The 27,777-nt window shown below is 37.8% G+C and overlaps 1 protein-coding gene across 6 annotated transcripts; it reads left to right on the top strand.

The window, feature by feature from the left end:
* The first annotated feature begins 1,607 nt into the window (after positions 1-1,607).
* On the top strand, positions 1,608-27,750 carry chrna11 (cholinergic receptor, nicotinic, alpha 11). Of its 6 annotated transcripts, XM_043216961.1 has the most exons (11): positions 1,608-2,120; positions 2,976-3,011; positions 5,947-6,086; positions 6,373-6,417; positions 7,751-7,860; positions 8,717-8,796; positions 14,074-14,241; positions 16,309-16,503; positions 18,988-19,074; positions 20,496-20,605; positions 23,840-27,750. In XM_043216961.1, exons 3-11 carry the CDS (start codon positions 6,009-6,011, stop codon positions 24,623-24,625), a joined length of 1,659 nt encoding a protein of 552 aa, XP_043072896.1. In that variant the 5' UTR covers positions 1,608-2,120; positions 2,976-3,011; positions 5,947-6,008; the 3' UTR covers positions 24,626-27,750. The 6 variants fall into 6 exon arrangements, with proteins under 6 accessions (XP_043072896.1, XP_043072895.1, XP_043072894.1 ...); XM_043216960.1 differs by lacking the exon at positions 2,976-3,011; XM_043216959.1 differs by lacking the exons at positions 1,608-2,120; positions 2,976-3,011 and adding an exon at positions 3,364-3,534.
* Positions 27,751-27,777: the final 27 nt, after the last annotated feature.

Here is a 27,777-nt window from a genome sequence, read left to right on the forward strand (position 1 = left end):
TGTTATTCATCATTAAAAAAAAGCTCTGCTAATCAAATATATTGCACAGGACTAACTAATATATTTATTAATTTAAATGCAAACAAAGTTACGTTTATTAAAATAAATCCTAGATATACATTTGATTGAAATAATACATAATTATATTCTAAAAGTAGGCTACTTATTATGAGTTAAAATGTAGGTTAATAGAGACCAAATAATATTTTAAAAATATGAATGATAATTGTCTAGAATATATTGGATATTTATACATTAAACTATGTAGATTGCTTAAAATTTGAAGATGGGGGTCCCTTACATGAGGATGGACATATGTAGTGGTCCGTGGCATCTAAAAGTTTAAAATATGTATGAGCTTCCCCCTCCTGTTGATATATTGGATAACCGAACATCTTACAGTAACTTCCATATTTTTTCCATATCAGCACGGAATCCATGGCTACCATTAACGTTCCTCGATTTGTCTTCTCCTGTGTTAACAGAAGAAATAAATTCCTACAGGTTTGTAACAAGTGAAGGGTGAGTAAATCATGAACAATGGCCTCATATTTATTGTTGCCATTATTTAGTGTTGCCATTGCCTTACAATGAGATGCTCTCAAGGGTAAACTCGACCTCAACAATCCCTAGACTCCCATTCAGGTTTGGCTCCATGCTGTTATGAAAAGGCCGGTTTTCACAGTCCAGTCCTTTCCTGACAGGCTTTAGGTTTCCGCATACGTTTAAGAGCATTTAAGCGCCCTCTTTTAAAGAAAAACAAAACCCGGACGGGTAAGAAACTCTCCCGCTAAACACAATCAGGCATCTCGCCATCATAATTTTCAATGCCGCTGTCTTTAGTTGATGTATTAAACGCTTGTTTTCCATGACATATCTATATGTTATACCGCTGTTAGGCTTTCTCTCAGAGATCAGTGGGGTGTGAAAGCCTCTCCAGATGCCTGACTGTGGTTCCGCTCACCTCGGCTCCCTCCCCGTGTGAAGAGGCTACCGAAGGGCATCTGTAGTAATAGGGTAATCTATTATAGGGCTCTCACTCGCTCTCTGGTTTCCCATTCCCCAGCCCCTGTCTCAGCACTTCGTCAGGACGAATGAGAGGAGGAGTTTAACTAAGCACATTACTGTGTGCCACTTGCATATCCCAGCACTTCCTCAATTAAACCCCCTCCACCATAATCTCCCTTATCCCATTAACCCACACAAGCGCGCCTGAACATGAGCTTGACTTTTCCGGTACGCCTTCGAATTTATTTATTTATTTTTTTTGCACACTTGGTCAATTTCACAAAAGCAATAAGCCCACACTGCATCTAGCTTTCGGGAGTCACAGATACTAAAACGTGTAAATCGCTGTGAATCCACATGCAAGCTAGAACAACAACATTCCTCCAAATTTTGCCCCAGCTAGCCTAAAAGTGCTATCCGAGCGAACAATTTCACATGGCAGTTTCCCAACACAGAATAAATGATGGCTGTTGTTGTTGTTGTTATTACTTTTGCAATGTTGTGATGTTCAAATTTTTGCTAAATGTGACCTGTTTTTTTTTCAAATTATTTATTCGACGGATGCATATAATGCAAACATCAGCTGCTGAGTTCATTCACACAGAAAAGTGCGCTCACACTCCAGCGGTTCTCAATATTTATCGTCGTCTCTCTTCAGTTATCTGACTCCATTGCCTCATTCGGTGTTGTATCCTCTTTTCAGGAAAGCTGACCTCCTCATTCCATCTGTGACCCGTAGAACCTGAAGAAAGACATACACGACCCCCGGCCCTCTCAACTCTCAAGCATGCAGCTTGCTTATCACTCCTCTGGACGCAGACATAGGCCAGGGACGTTAGCTGACAGTTTCCTGTTGAACTAACATTCTTTTTCACAATATATTGCTTGCCCATGTTACTTAAAAGATATATTTGCTACTGTATTTAAATGCCATAGCTGATTATAATGCTCATTATAAACTGTGAATTAATGCAAAACATTTGTATAATTGTAAAAAAATAAAATAAAACATCATTAATAATAATTCACAAAGGTTAGAAAATATCCCACAGACCACGTTGCGTAGCGCGACGCAGGCCGGAAGTGCACGCGCCGTCCTAACGATCTTTGAGGTAAGTTATTTTAGGACTCACGAGGGCGATAGTTATTAAACGTTTAAATACCTATGTTGTTATTGTTACATTATCGGCGAAATTATTTGCCGTGATAGACATTTCCGCGTGCGTTTATTCCGCGTAAGTTATTCAATATAATAAATCAGACAGAGGGAGAGCTTCTGGTCAACTCTTCAGCGTTTGTGTTCAAATGAAATAAACGACAGACGATTATTATGATCAGTTTAGACCTCTCTTTATTAGGCTACTTTTATTTTTTCCCCTAATTTATTTACAATAGCTATCTTGTGTTCATCTATCTATAAAAAAATAAATACAAAAAACCGTTCTGTTTTAATAGCCAGCATTATAACATTTTTTTTTATTCCTGTAACGACAAAGATTCATTTTTAGCAGCCAGTACTCACTTCTCATTATTAGCAATGTTTCAAACAGTTGTGCTGCTGTTATTTTTGGAGGAAAACAATGCAGCCTCGTTCAATCAAACTTCTTCTTTTTTAAAAAAACAACAACAACAACACACTAACCTCACGCTTATAATATATTAAAATCATAAAACTCAGCGACGCTTCTGTATACCTTTTGGAGAGAAAAAAAAATCTTTTCAGCTTGACACGTTTTACTTTTTCTGAAGATGATAGCCTCGGTTAGAGAATTTGTGCGATTCTATAAAAAAAAAAAACTGAGAAGGAAAGTGGGACAAAGAGAGAGAAAAGAAAGAGGCTAGGATTTAACCGAATGTGATTAGTTTAGGTAGACGGGAAGATCAGTTTCCCAATTCCCCTTTTTTGCCCATGATCTCCCTCCCTTTGTATTCCCAATCCTCCTTCTCATTCATCTGTCCTTCTTAAGGAATCTCAGAGATTTGGGTGGAGAGAAAGCTGACTTGTGAGTCTCGAATCAATCAGGTCTTTTTTTCCCCCTTTTCTCTCACTTGCTGCGATTTGCCGACATCACGGGTAGTCTCTCTCTCTCTCTCTCTCTCTCTCTCTCTCTCTCTCTCTCTCTCTCTCTCACTCACTCTCTCACTCACTCTCTCACTCACTCTCTCTCTCTCTCTCTCTCTCTCTCTCTCTCTCTCTCTCTCTCTCTCTCTCTCTCTCTCTCTCTCTCTCTCTCTCTCTCTCTCTCTCTCTCTCTCTCTCTCTCTCTCTCTCTCTCTCTCTCTCTCTCTCTCTCCCTCTCATCTCTATTCTCTCTCCACCTCTTCTCATCACATTTATTCTGTCCACTGCTTGCATCAAGCCAGCTCTTGCTTTCCTCTCCTCTCCTTCACTCCACCGGGATATTTCCTTCTCCTCTTTCCATATCCGAACACATTCCTGTTTTGTGCCCTGCTTTTCCTTCATATCTCCTGGAATGTGGCACTCTTTGGCTTTCACTCTATGTGGGATCTCCGCTTTGATCCAGGGTAGGTTCCTCACTATGTGCACACGCATGTAAGTAAATAAATCTGTGTGTGTATGAAACAATTGTTTAGGAAAGAGAGGGCAAACATTTTAAAAGAAAGCAGCATGGGATCTTGGGTTTTTAATTAGATTATTCTTATTTTTCAGTTCTCTGTGCGCTCTTGCAAACCTGTTTGCCTGTGGGCAACCTTGTGCCACCAGATGTTTTGTGTGTGTGTGTGTTTTTTTACCACTGTTGCAGTCGAGAGAGAGAAAGAGAAAAAATCAGATGGAATCGGAGGGAACGAGAGGCAGAATGAAACAAAATTGCTTTGCCATGAAGAATTAGAAGCTGCAATCATAAATTGCACCTTCTCTCCCCCTCCCGTTTCCCTTCTCTCTCTCTCTTTCTCTCTCTCTCTCTTTCTCATTCATTCCTCTAAATCCAAGAGTACATAGACTGCATGGAGGTGACGGAGGCACAGAATGCATTTGTAGATTCAGATCTCCCGTGTTGTAGTGGACATGTTGCTGCAGTGGAGTAGAAGAGGGTGTGTGTGTGTGTGTGTGTGTGTGTGTGTGTATTTATGTGTGTATGTTGCCATGGAAAGCCTCTCTCTGTTTTATCTTTCATTCTCTCTCCTCGCCTGTCTGTCATACAGGAGAACTTTTATTTGGGTTGTCAGTCTCACACCAGGCCATTTGGATTTGTTTCACGTACATTCTCCTAATATATAATTCTCTTTATAATTTTTTAAAATTGTGTCACGCCGTAGAATATTCAGTGTCTTCATGTTTTCACAGTTGCAGAAAGTGAAGTGTGTAGATGGAAATGTCGCCAAGCATAGGCTTCTGTTGATTTTGCTATTTTTATGCATGTTTATGTTTTTTTGTGCGGGTCTTTCAGAGAACCCGGTAATGTGTGGAATAATGGTATAATAATTTTTAAATAAATTTAAAATTTGTTTTTAAGTTCCTCTGATCGAAGTAGACGACAGACTAATATTATTGAAGCATTAATAGTTCATTTTACCGGTAACGATTTACAATAAGGTTCATTAGTTACTACATTAGTAAACATGAACTAAGAACGAACAATACTTCCACAGCATTTATCAGTCTTAATTTCAGCATTTACTAATGCATTACTAAAATCACAATTGTCTTTGTTAATATTATTAATGCGCGGTGAGCTAACGTGAATTAAGAATGAACAACTGTATTTTTATTAACTAACACTAACAAACATGAATAAATAGCCTTATGAATGCATTGTTGATTCATGTTAATTAATAAACTAACAAAAGACGCCTTATTCTAAAGTGTTACCACGCAGCATTCATGCACTTTTCAGAAATGCGACTTGTAATTTTATTTTGTCAAAAAACACCACAGATGAACAAAATAAATCAAACTAGGGATATGTTTCAACTTTATACAGTGTCCAGGGAATTTCTGAAAGCGAAAATGAATTACATTTTACATTTAAATTCACATTATTAAATACATTTCTTCTCCTGTTTGTGTCCAGGGTTGAATTTTTAGTTTTTTTAATGAATAAAACCATGTAAAAATAATTCCCAGATAAAATTGATCGACGAGTTCAAATATAGATTCAGTTGTATATGTGGGTGGAGCACGTTTTTCTAATTCTGTCAGTGCTTACTTCACTCACATAAACAATGGCATCCCTCCACATTTATTAGTAATGATGTATTCCAGCGGGTTTTTTCGGCTTATCTCGAGTCTGATGCACTTCAGGCAATGTCTTTGTACCTGAAAAACGTCGCTTGATGCTTTTGCTAAACATCTCGGAATGACCCTGAAGGATTTGTCATGTCAGAAATGCTACAAGCTCTATGTTCTCTTTTCATTGCTGCTAGTGGTCATAGTCAGTTGAGAATGCCAGTGGGAGTCTGATGATATTAAACCTGTTGTTGTGGCTGAAGGCTAACGCTGCTTTTCTAGTGTGAATGAGCAATAAATTCTAGAGCTGATCCGTTCTTGCTTTTAACCATTGAAATTATTCTCTTCCAATTAGTCACCTTTTCCACACATGCCATGCGCATACGAACACGCTCTTCACGCGGGCTTTAAAACCTATTTTCTGGGGATATTAGGCAGAAATAATTGCGTTTTTAATCCCTGCTTCTTCACAGATGTAATTCTTAAGAATTCATGACAGCAAAATGTAAGCTAAAAGCTAATGACAATAATTAGCGATCGGCAAAAGTGGCATATATGTGAGACATACTTTATAGCCTCCCTCACACCTCACCTCTTTTAACATTCAGTCCGTTTTTTCCATTGTATTGTTTCTGTGTATCATTTCTATTAGCCTGTGAATATCTTATATCTGTCTGTCGTTCTATCTTGGCTCAGTGAATGAATGTGTTGATTCTGGGCTGTACAGTACCTTCATGTCTTTCTGTCAGTGTCGGTGCAAGGTCCATACCAGCGGACCCTGTTGAAGAACCTCCTAAAGGATTATAACCGCATGGAAAGGCCTGTTGCAAACGACTCTCAGCCTCTCACTGTCTTTCTGTCTATGAGCTTGATACAGATCATGGATGTGGTAAGTCACTTCATGTGTGTTGTGGAGTTGTGGGGTTTATCTGATAACCCGAGGTGTATTTTTTTTTGGTTCCTCTTGTCTTTACATGGTCACGTTTTATGTAGTGGCATCTTTGTTATCCACATTTTATTGACCTTTTAATTACACAGTATGCTTCTCAAATGATCTGCATACTTTTTATTCCTCAAATTTGTTTCAACCTTTTTTTTTCTGTTTTTCTAAGTACCATTTACAGTTGTCATTCTGTTACATTTATCTTGATTTTGAACTTTTCTTGCTCGTACAGGATGAGAAAAATCAAGTACTGACCTCCAATATCTGGCTTAACATGGTAAGCCACATCTTAGTAGTTAGTAGACTTTTCTTTGAGTAAATGACCTAATGATATATCATTATATCTATGACATCAGTTTGTCTGGGTTCAGTACAGATTTGATAATGATTACCTCAAAATGAAGTTTCACTTTTTATTTTTCCTTCAAGAAAATGATCTGGGTTACAGCGAGGCACTTACAATGGAAATAAATGGGGCCAATCCATAAATATTAAAGTACTCACTCTATTAATAATAAAGCCACAAAACTTTGTTGACATGACAGTGTGACTCTTAAAACAAGTATAAAATATGTGATTGAAATAGCTCAAATAATACATGAATTTAAACAGAAACAATGTATTTTCATTTCTCAAATGGTATATTTCTTAGGGAATCCTCCAAAAAAAAATCTATCCCATTGTATGTGCCACACTGTAACCTTGTTTTTTTGCTTTTTTTTTTTTTTTGAAAGGTCATGATTCAGAATATGAATCTATTTTAAAGTGGCCTTATAAGTGGCCTTACCGACGGTATTACTTTGGGAAATGAAATAGGTTACAGATTACAAGTTACCCTATTCAAGTAGGGTAACTCTTCAATTACTTTATTAAAGCAACGTAACTTATTCTATTTGATTACTTTTCAAAATTTCCAATATTTTGAACTGTTAATAATTTTGAAACATTTAAATCACGGAGGGGTTAACCTTACACTAGCATTACCGTAGCATAATTACTTGAATTAAAATTATAATAAGTAAGAGATAATGCACATCAAGTTTTATTTAGTTATCTTATAATCCATTACAGTGTACAAAACAATATGGCAGCAGCTGTGTTTGTATGAAACCAGAGAGCGAGTCTAATTGAGATTTAATATTGCATTAGCTAACCAAATGCAAAACAACTAAAAAAATTTCCTAGCAAGCATATAGAATCTACTGTAGTTATTAATCTCTGTTATTAGCTTTTCGGGGAATGATTTTGCAACGTCACGACTGACCAATCAGAATCAAGCATTTCACAGAGCCATGTACACTTTTTTTCACTTTGAGATTGTGGTTAAATACAGGTTTTAGTTAAATAGATGGTCCCAAACTCCAGAAAAATTGGTGTCTCATTTTATGTGTGTGAAACCTCGATTGTAACCCCCTTTGTAATCATTAACATTTTCAAAAGTAACTGTAATTTAATTACACATTTTTTTGTCAGTAACTAACTACAGTCACATTTATTTAGTAATTAAATTCAGCAGTTCTGTTACATGTAATTAGTTACTCGCCGGCACTGCTGACTGAATACATGCGCATGTGTTAAACGGCTGACACAGTTCTTTATATATCCCTCAGCACTGGTATGATCATTACCTGCAGTGGAACCAATCAGAGTACCCAGGTGTCAAAAACCTTCGCTTCACCACAGACCAAGTGTGGACACCAGACATCCTGCTCTACAATAGGTATAGAAGCATTTGTATCACTGAAACAAGACATTTTTTTTGTCATTCATATTATTACATTGAATATTATTACTTTGGTGGTTTTGTATCACTTTTCATTTGTGCACATACAGCATTTCCATCTTGCGTCTTGTTTCTTCTTGTTTTCAAGTCGCTTTTGAAAATAAGCAGTGAAACAAGTACATAGCACATCCTTTAATGAGATAGCAATGAATTTGAAATCCAGTAATTACAGCGATCATGCAGGCAGGCAGAAAATCCTATTGTGAAATGATGAACTTCTAACCGCAGCATCAAAAATGTCAATCCGCATGTGCTTGGGTAAAGAATCCTTGGGAACTGGAATCAGCAGACGTTAGTTTGTGTGCGTGTGATTGAGGATTGCGGTATTGGGGCCATAATTCAAAGCGTGGGGCTAAACAGAAGAGCAACTACAGATCAATGAACTGAAAATTTGGTCCTTGGGCAAAAGCAGATCGTTTAGTCGAAGAGCTGGTGTCCAAACAGCCTATTAACATCCTTCGCTGTAGACTTCCCGTTTTTTTTTTTGTTTTAAGTCAGAGCCGATTCACTTGGGAGCTTGCTACTTAGTTGTACATTAAATTTAATCATGGCCTTAAGCTAATTTTTGAAAAGGACATTATTCATTCGTACCTTGTTACAACCTTATGAACCACAGGAATCTTTTCTCACTTTTAGCGTAATCTGATGACTATTATCTCATGCCATTGTCTTAAAAAAAATGACTCTTGAGCAGCGGCTTGGTATTTTTTAAAAATGTGTTGAATCTGGCTTGCAATATTTCCTGATACCCGATATAAAATGTCTAATATATGCACCTTTTCTCCGTTTGCAGTGCAGATGACAAGTTCGACTCCACCTTCAAATCGAATATTGTAGTAAACTCCAGTGGCTACTGCAACTACCTGCCTCCAGGTCAGTGCGAACGCTTATGCTTAAGGTTTATGGCACATATAATGATAAAAGCAATTGTATGCCGCGGTTCGTAACACAAAAACACCAGTGGTATTCAAAGCAAAGCGTTAAGCTATAAAATGATTTCTGCACGGAAATAAACATCGGAAGGCAGCAGGAAAAGGTCACCTGTTTTATGGGAAGTGCAACAGTTGAAGCATACATGAATGTTGTCGGTAGAAATGCTATCATACAGATGAAGAGATGTAATTTTTAAAAGCCGTTTAAGTATTAAAGAGCTCTCTGCATGCCGAGTATGGAAATCAAAGAAGCCTCTTTCATTTGTCGTAGTAAGTGATGGCGTATGGGTCATCAATTTCTAGATTTGTACATCAGAAACAGAGACGTTTATGGCGCAAAAGGAAATGGGAACTTCATGAATTATGTTGCAGCTACTTTATTTCCTCTGAGGGCAGTAGTGCTTAAGAATATGCATAGCAAATGCACATTGCACTTATTTTTGGAAAACCGAACAAGAACAGAAATCTCCCTTTGATGAAAATATACGCATTGTGCGTTTAATAGAGGCTGAAGCATTGACATGGTTTTTCCATCCTCACAGATTCAGTTTATGCCTATGAAGAAAAACGCCTCTTTTTTCATCTTTAACATGCATATGCAGATTCATACACAACGCAGCGCTAAAGCTGGAGTCTTTAAATAACCCTCAGAGCCACTGCAGATGCAAACAAACTCGCATTTGCTATCACGAGCAGATCGTGCCCCAATGGCTCGTATTTGCAGCTCACGCTGATTTCATCGCAATTTAACGCTGCTTTTCTCTTTCTCGCATTAAAGTCATCCGGTCCCTCAGTAGCAAACAGAAATCAAATGCCTTTTTGAAGTCAAGTCAGGCAGCGAGATGAGGAGAGAAGAAAAGCAGTGAGGGAAAAGACAGACATAAATAGAGAGAAAATCTCACATCTCATTTTCAGAAATATGTTTATTCATTAGTGGCTTGTGGGAGTGAACAGATTTTGGTAATCCAGTGATCTGGGCAGATGCCAGGGACACACACACACACAGAAAAATAAAGCTTTGTTTATTTGCTGAAACTATTTGTCCTGGCATCTGTGTCAGTCAGTGATGTTATGCACACGGATGGCGATAAGAAGATGCTTGCAGAGAAAGGTGTGTAATCCATGCCACATTTCATGAATTTCATTGATTTTCTCTAATGTAAGCATATAAATAATGTACAGTGTATTTAGTACTACGAAATGAAACGAAGGCTGTTTTATTTTTTTTTTATACACATTTTCTTGACAAGGTCACCCCTCAGTTTTTATCAAATCTTTATTTTTATATATGTGTCAGAGTGTGTGTGTGTGTATATATATATATATATATATATATATATATATATATATATATATATATATATATATATATATATATATATATATATATTTACACACACACAAGTTATAAAAATATAAAATTTAATAAAAAAGTGTGGGGTGTCCTATGTTATATATTATTAAATGTATTTTATTGTTTTATTGTCATGCAATACAGATTATGCAAATACTTTGAATATAAATAAACAATTAGAAAAACAATGCAATAAACATATTATTAATAAAATAATATTAAATTATGCATTTATGGGAAAGGTTTAATTGGACTGAAATGTGACGCAAATCTGTTTTTGAAAGCTTTCCTGACTTCTCAATACTCTGATTTAAAATGATATGAACATGATTGCTATAAGTGTGCAGTAGATCAGAGACTCATTTAGAAGTAATCTGCAATGAGCGGCTTGTGTTGACAGCAAACTTAATTTCAGAGTATTACCCTATTCTAATATTGACTCATCCGCGTTTGCGGTGGCATTCCTGTTGGCACTGACAGGAGATGCCCTGTAGGGCTGGTGACTCATTCTTCTGACAGATTCAAGGCGAACTACAGTGCCTGCGTGTGTGTGAATGTGTTACACGTGTGTATTTGGACCATTTCGTTTATTTCTCCACAAAGACCGGCTTGATGAGGATTTGGCTCTGTCTTTGTCATTTTGTTCATCTCACAGCGTCCTCACAATGCAAACGGGTATAATTAAATATCATGTGTGTTTATATATATATACTGCTGAAAACAGGTGGTGGTGACCAACGAAAACCTTAAAACTATATGAATATTACATGTATCAGTCCAGACATATGAAAACGTGATTAGCAGGTGTGTAAGCGCTCATAAGAGGTTTTTAGCATTCACCGCCTGCCTCCCTCAGCTAGAGGTTTCTGCTCTTCTCTGCGTCATCTTATTCAATATTTTTCAGCGTACTGCTTACCCCATGCCTCTCATCTAAAGAATCCATTTAGCGGGAGTGGGTTTGCTAGCTCGCTAGCCGCTCTTATTGATTGGCTTTTAGGATTAGTCACCTGGTTCCCCGGAGTAGACGCCGTCGACATGAAGAAGAAAGGCAGCAAAAATCCAGGAGAGGTCTGAGGTGCTTAGACTGAGCTGTGTTTAAGTCCAGTATTGATTTAGATTTAGACTGATTTGAAAAAATTACCATTGTGCTCTAGAGTGTACAGTAAACTGCTTTGGATAAGATTTCTCTAAATGCCAAGATATTAGAGTAGGTTTTTATGCACTCGAGGGGGTCTAGGTGGAGTCAGAGACAAAAAGGGGTCAGTTAATTCTCAGTGGAATGATTTTTGTAAAACCTTTAGAAATGCAAGACTGGCTAATTTTTATAAGTGAATCACACACTGACTCGCTCCACTTTATTTCACTGTCAGCGGCATATTTTAGTTTGTGCCTACGACACAAAAAAAATCTTCTTGCAAATGCATTAGGACTGGCGTTGGATCGTAGCCACATGGAAGACCCCCAGTTCCATAAGTAGGCTTAAATGTAATTAGTGCTGCTTTATAAGTCAAATTGCTCCTATACGTAGGGTTAGGGATTTAAGAAAAAACACTAAGTACTAAACTTGGGGATATAAATAGGCACTAGGTGTTGCTTGTTGAGAAGAGTTGCTTTTTTATACCAGTCTGACAATTAAACATGCAAAAAGATCTTGTTAAACCTATTGAAGAAGCAAATAGGTCATTCAAATAGGAAGTTGATGTCAAATACTGACGTGTCTTGTACTTTTAAAATCACAATTACAATTCAATCTTAATGACAAAATAGTGCAGCTGACTGGTTCTTTTTATATCAGCTGTCAACGAGATTTAAAACACTTAAAAAATACTTGGCTAGTGCTTTATGTAGCGGTTGTTGCGAACTTCAGAAACCCTCCGCCTTCCCCAGCTCCACCTGTATAGATCTAGAGTGATTCATGTATGTCATTTGGGTTATATCTAGAGGGTTTTTCTGGTCGATTATTAATAAACCATTCAAATCATTATATGAGCCTTTAGTTGCCTATAAGTTAATAAGTGCACATGCAAAGCTTGCCACAGCACACCGGCAGAAGTGATGATTATGAATGTGTCAGTAAAAAACAGTAAGGAGATTGCATTAGCGTTTTAATATTTTAATAAAGTAATGTTTTCCTTGATGCACCTGGATTACTCTTCATAGGCATTACTCTTATTTGTTTGATCAAAAATGAGCAGTGTTTTAAGCGCAATGGAGCAGCTGTGTTTCTTATATGCTCACAACAGCATGTTGTGAATGTATTGGCATGAACGATACTTTTGCCGCAGCAGCATGGCAGATCTAGTTTGCCTTGAACAAACACATTAACAATGACATGTGCATTGCCACGCCAATCCCTCCGAGAGTCGTCATGACAGAAATGGAATATGGAACAAAAAATTATGTATATGTGTGTGTGTGTGTGTGTGTGTGTATGATCATGCCAAGTATTTTCAAAGTGTTTTTTTTTTTCTTTTCCCCCATAAAACTGGGAATTGAGATCCTGGGACCATTTTCAGAAGACTTTCTGGTCTTCATCTGGACCATAGATTAAAGAGAATCTTCTGTCTCATATCAGAGGCCTGGCACAGAGGTGAATTATTTAGGATTCTTCTGAAGCAGTGTAGATCGGTTTGAAGAGATTTGTGGATGGAGTCAGTACAGCGGAACATTACGTATGACCTGAAAAATATAACTTTTTCTCTGAAAATCAATGTTTCTTTTTGTAAGAAATCTTTTAGCCGTTTTATCCATTTTTTTCCTCGCCCCTGGAAACTCTTTTTAAAAGGCTAAAATGCATTTAGCGTAGTCAAGGGAATGAACAGCATGTTCTGTTGTTTTTTCTCCTTTGAAACTTCTCATTTGAGTTACTTATGCCGTCTTATTACTAGTGGTGTCTGCTACAGAAAACATCACTCTTACTTTGCTTATTTGAACAAACACCTAAGCCCACTGTAACTTCACCTTCATTATGAACGATGATTACTGCATGAATGATACATGCGCTTTTAGTTTTAGCGATTGAAACCAGGATGCGCTTTTTTCGTGACCGTTAACGGAGCAACCAGCGAAACAACTGATAGCAGCTCTCTGACAGCCACTCAGAACACTTTTGAAACAGAAAAGCGTTGTGCTACTGCTTGCAATTTTTTCAGTTATTCTTCAATAATTCCATTGAAGCACTGCTCACTGCTCACTTGTACACCTGTGGCGATTTAGTCATTGTGCATTTAAATATGTTTGCTGTGTGAGGATCACTTATTCAGAACCGACTGCAAAGGGTTCGTGGTGTGCCTTTTGGGTAAATTTTCTAGATTGTTTAATCAGTGTTCAGAGGTAACATCAGCTTCCCTTTTCCTACCTTTGTTTCAATTCGAGTGTCAAATTCTTCAATAAATATGCAAGTATCTGACAAATCACTGCAATTACTAGTCCCATCCATCTGTCCTAATTTTTCTTTTCAGTGTTCAAAATGGTTTATTTGCAGGCTGTTTGAAACAATAAAGGACTTTATCTGCCTAATTTGCGGTATTTAAACTTGAGTGAGCCTATTTGGTTACTAATATGACCCATCTAGCTGCTGTCTGTGTGTAATAATAATGAGTGTCAGCATGGTTATCCGTACAGTGCATAAAGGTCTTTATGTAACGGTGTTTCCTAGGGCTCTGGCATTTCTGAATGTGTATCTTTTAACTGTCTGGTTTTACTCCAGTGAAAAGGTCAATTGGATTCAATTTGGTGTTGGCTGCTGCAATACGGAGCTGATGAAGAAGCACCGTGGCATTTCGAGGCAGTGCATTCATCAAGCAGCTGAAATCAGAATGAAAATCGTAGATATTTTTCTCCTATTTGTTCTCCTCATCCCAGGTATCTTCATGAGCACCTGTAACGTGGATGTACGCTGGTTTCCGTTTGACATCCAGAAGTGCGAGCTTAAATTCGGCTCGTGGACATTTGACGGATGGCTGCTGGATCTCCAGATGAATGAGGCTGATATCTCTGGCTACATGCCCAACGGAGAGTGGGATCTTGTGGGTGAGTGAGTACAGACTACATCTCTTCACGACCAAGCAAACGTAACACCCACTGGAAGATTATGATGTGCGCTATGTGTTGCTGTAGTAACTGTCCACGGCTCAGGCAGAGAGAGGTCAGTTTGGCAGATGCACACTTGGTTTAAAATGCATGCTGCATATTTTTGAAAAGCACAGATGTTGTAAGTACACCTTTAAAGCTCGCAGGCCTGAGAACTCATACCTGCTGTGTAGAACTGAAGTGGCTTCAGAATTGGAAAAGAAAATATCCAGCCCATCTTGTTAAATTCATGTCCATTCATATTCATCCGATGAGCCTGTTAGTATTCAAATTAATGTAATTAAATTGAGTGGATAAGAGGAAGCGGACTGGAAAAACATCTTGCACTGCACAATTCTGTCTCTTACTGACTCTCTTCTCATTTGCTTCATTGCTGTGCACATCTGTAATATCATGCCAGTCACACTTTTGAACGTATTTTGCATGGTTTACATTGTCTTAACAATACTTTTGGAATTTAAACCCATGGTTAAACTTTATTTTAAAGTGTCCTTGTTACAGTCTAACTATACATTTATGTACAGAGTGATATATTTATTTATATAAGTACATGTACTTACGTATATAACTTATTATGGTTAGGATTAGGGTTGCTTGCATATAACTATGCATAATTAATTGTTCCTGTAATAGTAAGTACATGTAACGAGTAACAAAGACAAATTGAAATAAAGTGTTACCAAACCAGCTTATGTGGTCAGAACTGGTCCAAGCTGGTTTAGGTACTGATATCACTAGATTACAGCTAATATGAATCAGTCTGTAACTTGTTAAATAAACCGCTGATTCTAGACTGGTTATAACCTCAAATCAGTTATACAAAATCAAAGATTGCTTTCATTTGAATATATTTTTGATGATTGTAATGGCTATTTAACACCGAGTAAAATGAAAAGCCTCAGGCTGAAGAAAATGCCTTTGGCTCTGCACTACTCCCAGTTTTTCTCAACACGAGGACAAGAAATGTGTTTGTGAATAAATAGATATTTTCTTGCTAATTTTAAAGAATGTGTAACTGAGTAAGACGGATTACTAGTCGCTTAATGGTTAGATAGTCATACTAGTTAAAGTAATTGGTCGCTAATGAAAGCCGCTAGGTGGCTAAGCTGCACTAGTTGGTTAAAGCGGAGGTTCTGAAACTTTTTGTTAATCTAAAATACTTCTAGTATCCAAGAGAATTACTATTTCAATAATTAATTCAGTAAACTCATTTGCATGTTTACAGTAAAAGAGGTTTATTTTGACTTTGTAGCCGGAAACAAACATCTTGTTTAGTTGTATTAGTGTCTCAGTCCATTAAATTTACACTAGTTACAAAAAATTATGTTGTAAATCCTCCCTTTTGAAATGTTCAAGCCCTCAAGCTTTAAACATTTTAAATCCTTGAGCTTTTATTTTGGTGGAATACTGCTGTAAACGTCTGTTCCTAAAAAGTTAAATTATTAAAGATATCAAGCTGCCCTAAGATGGTGAATACATTGGAAAATATTGCAATTATCATGTAGCCACAATTACTTCTTTTAACTTTATATTCTGAATAATTAATTATTAGATTTTCATCACCTTGTGGCGTGCACCCTGCAGTTCCCTCAAGAACCCCAGGTTAGGTAGCGTTTTGTTTAGGCCTGTTTTGTTTTTCCATGTATGCTAGTTACCATACACAGATGACAAACCTGTTCCTCGCTTCCACTTTAGTTTTGGTTTCCTTCTTCCCTTTTACGCTTTTTGAAAGGCTGCAGAGGACACTATAAAAAACTTAGGAGATCTCTAATGATGTTCAGACAAAAGGATGAAGCTCAGTCGCAGAGAAGAGCTTGCTTCTGGCTGGCATCTGCTGATTAGGATGTTGTTTTTCTCTAGTAGATCAAAGGTGGAAGAGCAGCTTCGGCTGCTCTTGAGGACAACAGCATCTCTTTAAACATGAGACCAATCCACACACAAAAAAACATTTTTTTTTTTTTTTTTATCCTTCACTCATTATTTTCCTCACATGCTGTGTCTAATCAGGTGTGCCGGGCACAAGAAACGAGTTGTACTATGACTGCTGTAAGGAACCCTACCCAGATGTCACATTTGTGGTGACCATCCGCAGACGGACGCTCTACTACGCCTTAAACCTCCTCATTCCCTGCGTCCTCCTTTCATCAATGACCTTGCTTATCTTTCTACTGCCTGCCGACTCCGGAGAGAAGATTTCACTAGGTATTACGAAAGATAGACGGAGAAAGAGAAATATATTGACAGCTTACTGAAGCAGGAAAAAAGCGGAGATGGCATAAAATTTAAAGATCTTGTTTTTGGAGTTAGATTACGTATATGTTTCATAACTAAACATGACTGATTTGGAAGAAAGATGCTGTTATGTGTTATAGCTTTGCATATCTACATTTCAGTGCTGAGGAAAAAAAAAAAATTCACAAGCTTGCCAAGGTCTAGAGAAAGAACAGAGAGCAGGGACACGTAGAAGAAAATGTGTGGGTGCTTTATTTCATAGATAGCGCCTGATTGTGTCATGTCGAATGAACTCTTGGTTTACATCAAGGGCTTTTATCCACTCTCTGTCAAGAGACCTTTGCCATCAAAAGATGCAGACAGTTCAAAGAGGAGCAAAAACAGTCACCAGAGATTGAATGGAAAGAATTTTGTATATGTCTGTCAGGAAATGTAAAGAGGCATGAACTCACAGTATATAAGTAGAGGAGAGTGAGAAGACAGAGGCTTAGATAGAAAATGGAAAAGAGGCAGTTTCTTCAATTCAGGAATGTGTATCACTGCAAGTGAAGGGAAGTGCTTTGCTGTTCACTCATATGGGCGATTAATCTATTGATGTAATTAAAGCAGTGATGAGTCAATGTGTGTAAGAGAGAAAGAGAGAATGCATGGCACTTTCCAGGAACACGGCCTGCAATATTGAAACAACTTTGATAGATGTAGTATCGGAAACAAGTTTAGGATAGACCTCAGAAGAGGCTTTTTTCTAAAAAGCATACATTAAAGAGATAATCCACCAAAAATGACAGTTTTGTTGTCATTTCCTTAACCTCCTGTCATTCCAAAACTGTATGACCTTCTGTGGAGCACAAATGTTTGTAACCAAATAGCTTCAGTAACCATTACATGTACCAAAAATGACGCCAATTTCATCAGCACAGTAGTCACACCACCCAATTTTGTATTGGCGAGTATACGCGACGCGCACGCATTGAATTTGATCAAATTAAAGATATGACATAACAACAAAATATTTTTCTTATATACACCAGTTCAATAAACAAAAATAATGAGTAACTTACATGTTAACAATACTGGCAGTTATTTTTGCTCTGCCAAAAAAATATTTCCAAACAAACAAATCAGATGAGTGAGTGACTCAAAGACTTCGGGGTGTCACTCACTGTAAACATAATCTGTAAAATATGGTTTATATTTAATCCAGAGGAATTTTCAATATAGATTTTTTTTTTTTTTACAGGTTTTACCTTTTCACTAATTTTCTTAATTTTATTCATAAATTTCTGAATGGATAAGTAGATGACTCACTCAATAAAACAGCAAATTGTTTTATGAATCAGTCTGTTTTGAATGAATCATTTGAATGAGCAATCATTTGTGATTCACTCATATATCACTTGTTGCCACCTACTGAGAGTTACTGAAAAATCCCCACCACTAATGCACAGGCTGTAATACAATGCAATGCAAACAGTGAAAGCTCTAATAATTGTGCTCAATTAATCAGCATACAACACAATTAATTAATTAAAAATGTTAATGGTAGCTCTGGTGTAAAGCCAAGAGTGTTTTTTTTTATGAATCCTGTTGATGAATTTGCTTAGTCTCATTTGGTGGAGTATTTGTGACAATAATTTTATTGAGTGTTCATTATGCCAAGATAGCACTTATAAATCTACGCAAAAAAAACATATGTAAGAGGATGGAGGCCGAGCGAAGGAGCGGAAGCAGATTTAAACAGCAGATAGAGATGGATGGATTGTGTGTGTGGGGGAAGAGAGGAGGGAGAGATGGATAGCAGCCGGAGAGGGAGGGAGATGACTTGAACCGAACTAAAGAGCGATTGAGGAAGAGAAATGGCCTGATGTAATTCACTTTATGTATCACTCCATCAAGCCCTGCACTGCCGTCCAATCAGATCCAATCAAATTCTGTCAAGATGAGTTACATCCAATAAGAAGCTGTGTTTGGGCATCTCATGTAGTGCCAATGTCGCACATAACTAGAGATGCCGTATAACTACGCATTTATTTTAGCGGTCGACTGCTATTGGTTTTTCAATGGCAGATGCTAATATCTACTCCGCCATGCTGGAGATGTAATGCCAGTGAATAGAAAAATAAATGCATATATATTAAAGAATTATTATTTATAATATATATATACTACTATTTGTAGACATGACTTGCAGTGATACAGAACTAGATTTATAGTAATAAGAGATACGAAAATAAGCTCAGATTAAATGAACTTTCATTTCACACAGTTTAATATAGTCGAAAATATTTGAATAAAAGATTATATATAGTACATAGCTAAAAATGTCTAATACTAACCAATTCATCCACCGGGAGCAGTCAACATTTAATATCTTGTTATATGTGTATAATTCATTATGCAATTACATGTATGTTTCATGCAGTCCATTTCTTTTTGTTTTATACCTATCCACAGGTATTACTGTGCTACTCTCATTAACAGTCTTCATGCTATTGGTGGCAGAAATCATGCCAGCAACCTCAGACTCCATCCCACTAATAGGTAAAGCATGCATGTCTGTATTTGTCAATATTTTAAAACTTTAAAGGAATCGTTTATTCACATTTGCTGCAAAAATGTACTCCCCCTCAACCCTAGATTTGGAGAAATTTATCATTACATCACTTGTTCATCATTGGATCCTCTGCAGTTAATTGGTTCTGTCAGAATAAGAGTCCAAACAGCTGATGAAAACATCACAAAAACCCAATAATCCACATGACTTCAGTTCATCAAATACGATCTTGTGAAGTGAAAAGTCGATCGTTTGTACGAAACAAATTCATCATGAAGACGTTTGGCTTCCAGCTTAAATGCATGTCCTCTATCTGTAATATTCTCCAGAGAAAAGTGTCTCATCTGAATCAGGAGAGAAATATGTGCAAACCTCAAAACGCATATCAAAAGAGTTCTATACATATAGTATGTCAGTTGATTTTGATGTAAGAGGATAACAGTTTATTATAATATATTTTTATTGATTAAGGACTTGTCTTTATGATGGATCTGTTTCTTACAAACACCCAGCTTTTCACTTCACAAGCTGGTAAATGATGGACTGGTGTGGAATTTTTATCAGATGTTTGGACTTTCATTTTGATGGCATCATTCACTCCATTTAGTAAACAAGTCATGTAATGGCAAATTTATTCAAACCTCAATTCTCATTAAGTAAAGTTATTTACATCGTGGATGACCTGAAGGTGAGCTAATTTGAACTTTGTGTTTCAGTATTTCAGCATCTATCCCTCTTAGTTCTTTTGCAAATGACAACACGGGGCTCTTGAATATATTAGAGTCTTCATTCAAGCCTTTGATCTTTTTGTTAATGATATGTAAAATTTGGTGCATAAGAATGTATATTTTACGTGGCCGAGATGCACACATTGCACCACTGAAGAATAAATTGATCCCCATTCTGTATCACGGCCAAAAGCCCTGGTCTTGGCAACCATACGCTTGGCTTCTCACGGTAATTTGTAACATGAATCGTAAAAGGCCGTTAACTGGAAATGATGAGCAGGTCAGAAGAGAGAAGAAGCAGGAGAAAAATCAAAATGAAACAGACCTACAGATGATCCTCCAGAAAAAAACGGTCCGTCCCACATTCTCTTTTCCCACCCTCTGGTTTATAGGCCCTCAGAAGCCGCAAAGATGTAATCTGCAGAAATGCGTTTGCTGGAAGAGTGTTCACCCACAGCGCTTTGTCTCTCCTGTCTGCTTCCCCCTCTCCTTTATGATTGACTTTTTATGGTTCGCTCATCTGTTCCTCATTCAGCCTTTCTTCTCTGCGTCAATGCCCCTTTTTTTTTGTTACATTTGCCCTGGTTTTTACTAGCATGACTGACGATAAAAGGCTATTCTGGCTAAGAGAGTAATAAATGAGAGGTTTATGCATGCTTTTCTCTCTTTGTTTCTCTCAGGACAGTATTTTGCCAGTATAATGATCATTGTTGGAATGTCAGTTATTGCGACAGTGGTTGTGCTCCAATATCACCATCATGACCCCAACGGAGGGAACATGCCCAAATGGGTACGTCTATTCACACACAAACGCATACACAATCAATGCCCTGATCCGCAAATGCAAGCAGCAACGTCTCTCTCATGTCAGTTGCATTGAAAGCCGTAATTTACTTATTCAATGATAATAGAGATAAAGCCAACAGAAGGGGACTAAATGAGTAAATAGGATGCAGATGGATATAGATCTGCGATCTGTCGGCGCTGATGAACGAGCGTATTTGAGCGTTCTGCGAGCCAATTAGCAGCTCAGCTGATGTGCTCCGGTCCTGCTGATCGAACCCCATTCACTTACAAAGCCAAATGCAACAACAAGAGAAAGCTGACAGGTGTATTTACTCACCGAGACTGACATCAATTCTGGGTCACATGCTTTTTGCATGCTTCTTAAAGAAATCTGAATATAATACAAAATGCAATTTAAAAAAAAAAAAAATTTCCTGTGGTAGAAAAGCAGAATTTATAGTTAATACATATAATATATATATAAGTTTTCAGTGTCACATGGTGCCTCAGATATAACTTTAATATGCTGATTTGCAGCTTAAGAAACATTGCTTGCATTGAAAATATTTTAATGCTGAAAACAGCTGTGCTGCTTTATATTTTTGTGATTTTTTTTTTTCAGGATTCCTTGACGAGTAAGAGATGAACAGCATTTATTTTAAACAGAAATATTTTGTAACATGCATTGTCGTGTATTTACTGTCACTTTTGATGGATTGAAAGCATCTTTTCTAAGTAAAAGTTTTATTTCAATGGTAGCGTAGGGTGGCCTCAAAAGGCTCAAATCTCAATCATTTTCTGACGCTCAGACATGACTTCTGTCCTATCTATGGAATTTTTCAGCTGCCTGACAAAAATGGAGTGCCTCACTGCTTATAAAAGTAATCTCAGCTGCACAATTTGAGGATTAACACTGAAGGTTAGAGGTTTATTTAATCTCTAACTCAAAGTATGAGCAATAATAATAGCTACACGCTTGCCTGAGCACAACGTCCTATGATCCTATCCTGCGTTCAGCTTTTAGCAACATTCACACCCAATGCAAGACATGTGTAGTTATTGAAAATGTCCGCCAGAGCCAGGGCTCAAAGGAGTTGAAAAAGACTCTTTATCTGAACAACCGGGAAAAAAGCAACACTTACATAACAGCAACAGTAGTTATCTTACAATCTACAGAGCTAAAAAGAGATACAGTTCAGAAGAAGATACTAAAAGGTGGATACTGATCAGAAAGATGTTGTTGTGCTTCTTGTCAAACCCTCAAGGGCAAACACACAACTCAGCTGTCTAGAGTGTCTTGGTAATTCCTGTTTCCATTACATATATTCTGCAAATTTTCTGATATTGCACTAGTTGAACTGCTTTTGTTTATGATAGCCAAACATGCACTGAATAATCTTTTAACACACAAAAAACGTGTGAAGATGCCAAAAAAGAACCTAGTTGCTTAAATTGCATTTTTTTGCGGATGAAAGCGTTGCCAACCCCACTAGTCGTACATGCTTTATGCCTCACCTTGGCCAAGACTCAGCAGTGCAACTGAATAATTCTAGCTTGTCACCTCTTTATCTATCTCTCCGTCACAGTCCTTGCTGTCATATGTTGCTGTTTTACAACTCCTTTCCTTCCAAAACTTTCCACTATTGACTCAGCAGATGCTGAAAAAATTAGCATGGATTATTTTGCTTTATTTGTTGTTCAGACAGTGCAGTATAATCTACTGTACGTGTAGAGCATATGCAGTACATAGTTAAAAACGGCCTGAAATGCATGCTTCCTCTCACATAAATACATAAAATTATCAGCTTGCACAGTGCATTTTACTTTTAAGATTCAAGGCTAATGTTGTTTACAGAGAAAGCAAGATATGGTTAAAATTTGATTCAGCTTTTTAATATAAAGATAATATTCTTAACTTGAGGAAAGGATGGTATCCAAATAATTCCAATTACACAGTTATATTAATTCAGTTTTAAATAAATCATCCTTACAGTATCCTCAACTAGCAACAATAGAATGAGTAGCACTAAGAAACACATATAGTTCAAGACAAAAACTTTTATAATTATGTTATATGGTATATTTTATCACTCAGTGTTCAACGTTCAAGTGATTAAAGGTATAGTTCACCCTAAAATGAAAATTCTGTTATGAATTACTCACCCTCAAGTCATTCTCAACTCATAAGACCTTTGTTCATCTTTGGAAGACATTAATATATTTTTAATGAATTCAGAGAGCTTTCTGACCCTTTATAGACAGCAACACAACTGAAATGTTCTCAAACTTAGAAATGTAGCAAGGGTAAAATGGTTCAATTAGGGATTCAACTGTAATTATTTAAAGCTACACAAATACCTTTTGCGCACAAAACAAAACAAAAATAGCCATTTTTTCACAAAAATAAATGTATTAAACAATTCTTCACCACTGTGGGGATTGCTAATATCCCTGATAACAGCAGTAAACAAAGCAGCGCAGCACCTGACTTTGAAACTTGCAGGACTAATATTTAATCAGTTAAATCATAGCCTTTTGAAGTGTAAGCTATATCTCAATTTACATTTTATATATATATATATATATATATATATATATATATATATATATATATATATATATATATATATATATATATATATATATATATATACAATTTTTTCTTTTTTTTTTACCACCATCTAAGTCTTCTTCTGTCACTGCAACTTTCCGAACAAGCAAACACACAAAAACAATATACAATATCCAATGACAAAAATGTAATGTTTTATCTTATCCACCTGCATCAGAATGCCTTTTTATATTACCTGACCCACGGATTATCCACAGCGCCTGCAGATATAACCACCATCCGTGCATCACTACTGTACAGATATCAAAAGCTTTACTGGGTTGTAAAGTTGCCAAGATGAGGGGACACATGGGTTGAGATTTCAATTTGTCGATTTGTGTGAGAAAGAAGCGTTTCATACAAGATCTGGCATCTGGACAACCTTGGCCTTAGAAAGCGCTCAGAATTCATCAAAAATATTAAAAATTTGTTTCCGAAGATGAACAAAGGTCTTACGGATTTGCAACTACATGAGAGTGAGTAATTAATGACAGAATTCGAATTTTTGGGTGAAATATCTCTTTCAATAATCAAAACAAACAAATAAAAAAATATGTAAAATGTTTCTACACTACAATTGATTATTCTCTTATACACATTCCTCCCTGTTTATCTGCCTTCTCTTAGGTTCAGCTAGTCTTGCTCCAGTGGGTGGCCTGGTTTTTGCGTATGAAGCGTCCAGGTGAGAGTGAAGACCCTGAGCGCCCTCCTTGCGCCCCTCACTTAAGACGTTGCTCTTCTGGTTCCCAGAGCGGCAGCCTCCCAAATGCACCTGGCTCCGCCTCAGCAGACCTCCACCACCACCACCACACGTCCTCTACGCTACACCCGCTTCATCCCCAAAGCCTCCTTCAAGCCGCGGCCGCCGCCGGCCACACCCACCATCTTCACAACCAGACCAACAGTGCCAACAACAATGGTAACCTGCTCTACATCGGGTTCTCCAGTCTCGACGAAGCTTCGCCGCCATCCTTACTCGCCGAGTCTGTGCAAAGAAATAGCATGTCGGGCGGCCCGCGTGCTGCGGTGGTTTCACCTCCAGCGGTAGGATCCAGCCCACCACCTCACCTTCCCTCACAGTTTTGCAGCCCACCACCACCTCCGACTCCCAATCTGGAGGCCACTGGTTGTCCGAGCACAGTGTCCGGTGGCGGTGGAGGCTGTTCTTGCTCGGGGACCAGCGGAGGTGGAGACCCACAGCTTCAGGCTATTTTAGAAGAAGTGCGATACGTTGCTGATAGGTTCCGCGGACAGGATGAGAATGACAGCGTGGCCGAACAGTGGAAGTTTGCTGCAGCCGTAATTGACCGACTTTGTCTGGTGGCATTCAGCGTTTTCAACATCATCTGCACCATCTCCATTCTTATGTCGGCACCTAACTTTGTGGAGGCAGTTTCCAAGGACTTCATTTGATTGCTTTGCTGGAAAAGAAAGGGCATTCGGGAAACTTGGGTTTGAGCGTAATTGGGGAATATTCGTCTCCCTAAACCAGTGACTTAGCTTTTTTTCCAAGACTGGCTTTGGAATAATGCAAAATCTTGAGATCTGGATTGAGAACGCTTCTGATTGGACATTTAAGGCTCGCTCAGACATCTTAATCTGTACTATGATGTTGGTGGAACGCTAAAGACCTTCACAAGGTGTCTGTAAATGCCGAGTGGGTTGGTTCAATATATGGTAAAATGTTCGGTAGAATGAAAACGTAAACATAAAAAGTGAAACACTGATTATTGACCTTCTGACTGTGTCGAACGCCTCATAACCCAACATGAACCTCCGAGGAACAGCCAGTAAAGTGTTACTCAAACTTGTGTGACATTGTACATCTCACATCTAGCACAGTGCAAAACTTCTCTAAGATGTCAAAATCTATTTTGGTAACGTTCATCGACGGGAAGGCTAGGAGAGAGGGAGGGAAGAGCAGAAGAGACAGAGAGAAATATTGATAATAGTGGTAGACGTGAGGTGAATGGCTCATATGAACCCAGATCAAAAACTCTCATTCTAAAAAATGAAAAAGGCACTTGTTTCAAGGACAGATAGCAGAGTTGCAGAACTGCTAGAGGGTTTGAGTGGTTCAGATAATGGAGAGACACAGAAGAAGTGAAAGATGGAATACCCCTCTGACGTGGACAGAGATGTAGACCGATGGAGAGATTAGGGCCTCACAAGACGACGAGGCAAGAGCAGTACAAGGGTAATGAAAGACAAAATGAGACAGAGTGTATTAGAGAAAGAGACACAGTCAGCGCAAAACAAGAGAAGGATGGCCTGAAGAAGTGGTTCAGACAAGTGGATAAGAAAATGAAAGAGTGATAGGGGAATTAGAGAGAGATGGACAGAAACAGACGGAGAAGGCGGTCGGGGGGTAAGTGAGACTCAGCAACATTTACTGGCAAGAGGAAGAATGGCTTCGCAGCTTGAGAGAAATAGCGCATCATGCCCCCCCAAAAAAAGCCAAACAGTGAGTGCATCCGTCACAAAACAGATGAGGAGAGAAAAACATACTGCGGAGGGGAAATGGGAGAGAGTGTGGGAAGAAAGACTAATAATCCCCTGAGACATACTGGAGAAATGGCACAAAGACAGTGGAGACATGGGTTGAATCTCCTTTCCTCTCTCCCATCATCTCTGTGAAGTGACAGACAGTGTGAGGTGTTCAGAGATGATCCTATGAATATCTAAGTAGGAGCAGAGCCACAAACACAGTATCTGTGCCCTGATTCTCTACTGTCACTTAGAAAAAACACGGGTATTTGAGGTAAATCTCTCTTTCTTGTTCTGCTTTTTCTACTTACACATACAGTGTCCTACAAATGTCTGGAAAAGCCTTGGGTAAAGTGGGGTTTTTCACAATATCAGCATAAATCCTTACCGTTTTGTGATGATTTTGCATTGATAAGAGACTACACAAACCTTTTAGTAAATAAAATATTAACATATCCAGAACATACTTGAGTTGATGTAACCTATTTTGTGATTGGTCTGTTAATCAGTCAAGCTCTTAAAGTGTGCAGACCAAATAATCTTCAAAAAAGAAACCTAGGACAGTTAAATCCAGTAAAAAAGCATCACAGTCTAACTCTGATGAATATTTATTTGCTTTACGTAATCCACAGGAAAATCACTTTTATTGAGTTACTTGCTTCCATTCTAAGAAATGATTTGTGCTGACATTTTTCAAAGCTGACTGGCTTTGCACATCCATTGTTCTGCTTGTCCATAGTTTTTTATGTAAACATGCACTAGAAGGATGTTTCGCAGCTGCGTTTCCGTCTCACATATTTTGCGCCGTCTTAAGCATGAACAGTTCTACGACTTTTTTTTTTATATATATATATATCCTCGCATCTCATGAACCCATTCTTTGTGAATGACCCCTTTGAATGTTTTCAAACTTTTGTAGGGCTCTGTGCAACTAATGAACATTAAGCAGAATATTACCATTTCAGTTGGCTTGTCAGTAATTATTGACATTTAAAGCTATTAAGTCTAATTAACAACAAAAAAAGATTGTTTCCAAACAGGTTTCCTGAACATTGCCCCAATCTGCCAAACAGGTAGTCAACCCCAAATCCATATCATATGGGGTAAGCTAGTCTTACTATTTGGGGGCTCAGGAAATTATGTAAAATCAGTGCATTTGTGGCCATATTGGTCTCAACCGTTTTCAGTCATGTAAGTACAGCTCTATACTAAATGTTAACACAGCCAAAATCTTGTGAACTGTTGGTTAGTGTTATGATATCTGGCATCATAAATTGTACTACTACTGCTAAAACCATGCAAAATATGTATTGTTCAGTTTCACAGGTTCATATTCATGAACAATCAAACTGAAGATGACTCTAACAACTCTAATGGCCTATCCGCCATATTGATCACTCCTGTTCATTGGAAAGAGATGTAAGATGAGGTATGTGTTCAGGGAAACCTGTTTTTTTCAGTTGGGATTGCTGATGCTGGTGGCGTAGAAATGAACAGGTTGTAAATAACACATGCTGTTTCTTTGAAGGTTGAGAGCTATAGTTGAGTTCAATAGAAAACAAGGCTATTGTGTTGTTGAATTTAATTCTTGCTATGCGACTTACTGGACCTGGCAATTCACAGAAAAACAGTTGCAGACAAGTAATTCACAGTGAAGGTATTCAGAGGAATGACTGAAGCATATTGTGGTCTTGCAATGAATGGACTGTATACTGTTTCAAATCCGCCTTTGGCCAGTACATCTTTCAGGTGAATTTTTATGATAAACCAGATGGAAAACTTTTTTTCTGGTGACAGCACATATCGCAGGTACTACTTTATTGCTACTGTCATTATAGCAATTAGTGGTTGTTAAGGTATTAATTAAAGATTATCCAAAAAGGTACACGCTGCCAAAAGATTGCTGCTGCTGTGCTCTTATGAAATGCCAGCCATCTCGTCTTAATGGGGGACCAAGCAAATTACTTTCAAATTTCTCTCTCTCTCGTTCTCTCTCTCTCAGATGCAGACACAAACCATTTCCCATCTTTGAATAAAGTATTCTTTACTAATATGCAGTCTGTGCTTCGTCATTTCAT

Source organism: Puntigrus tetrazona, chromosome 19 (genome assembly GCF_018831695.1).
Source record: "Puntigrus tetrazona isolate hp1 chromosome 19, ASM1883169v1, whole genome shotgun sequence".
Classification (NCBI taxonomy): Eukaryota; Metazoa; Chordata; class Actinopteri; order Cypriniformes; family Cyprinidae; genus Puntigrus; species Puntigrus tetrazona.

Excerpts from the sequence above, each read along its gene's own strand:
- chrna11 (XM_043216959.1), top strand. The coding sequence starts at position 3,483 with ATGTGGCACTCTTTGGCTTTCACTCTATGTGGGATCTCCGCTTTGATC. Across the intron at positions 3,535-5,946 it reads GATCTCCGCTTTGATCCAGG|TGTCGGTGCAAGGTCCATAC; the intron begins GTAGGTTCCTCA and ends TCTTTCTGTCAG. Across the intron at positions 8,797-14,073 it reads CTGCAACTACCTGCCTCCAG|GTATCTTCATGAGCACCTGT; the intron begins GTCAGTGCGAAC and ends TCCTCATCCCAG.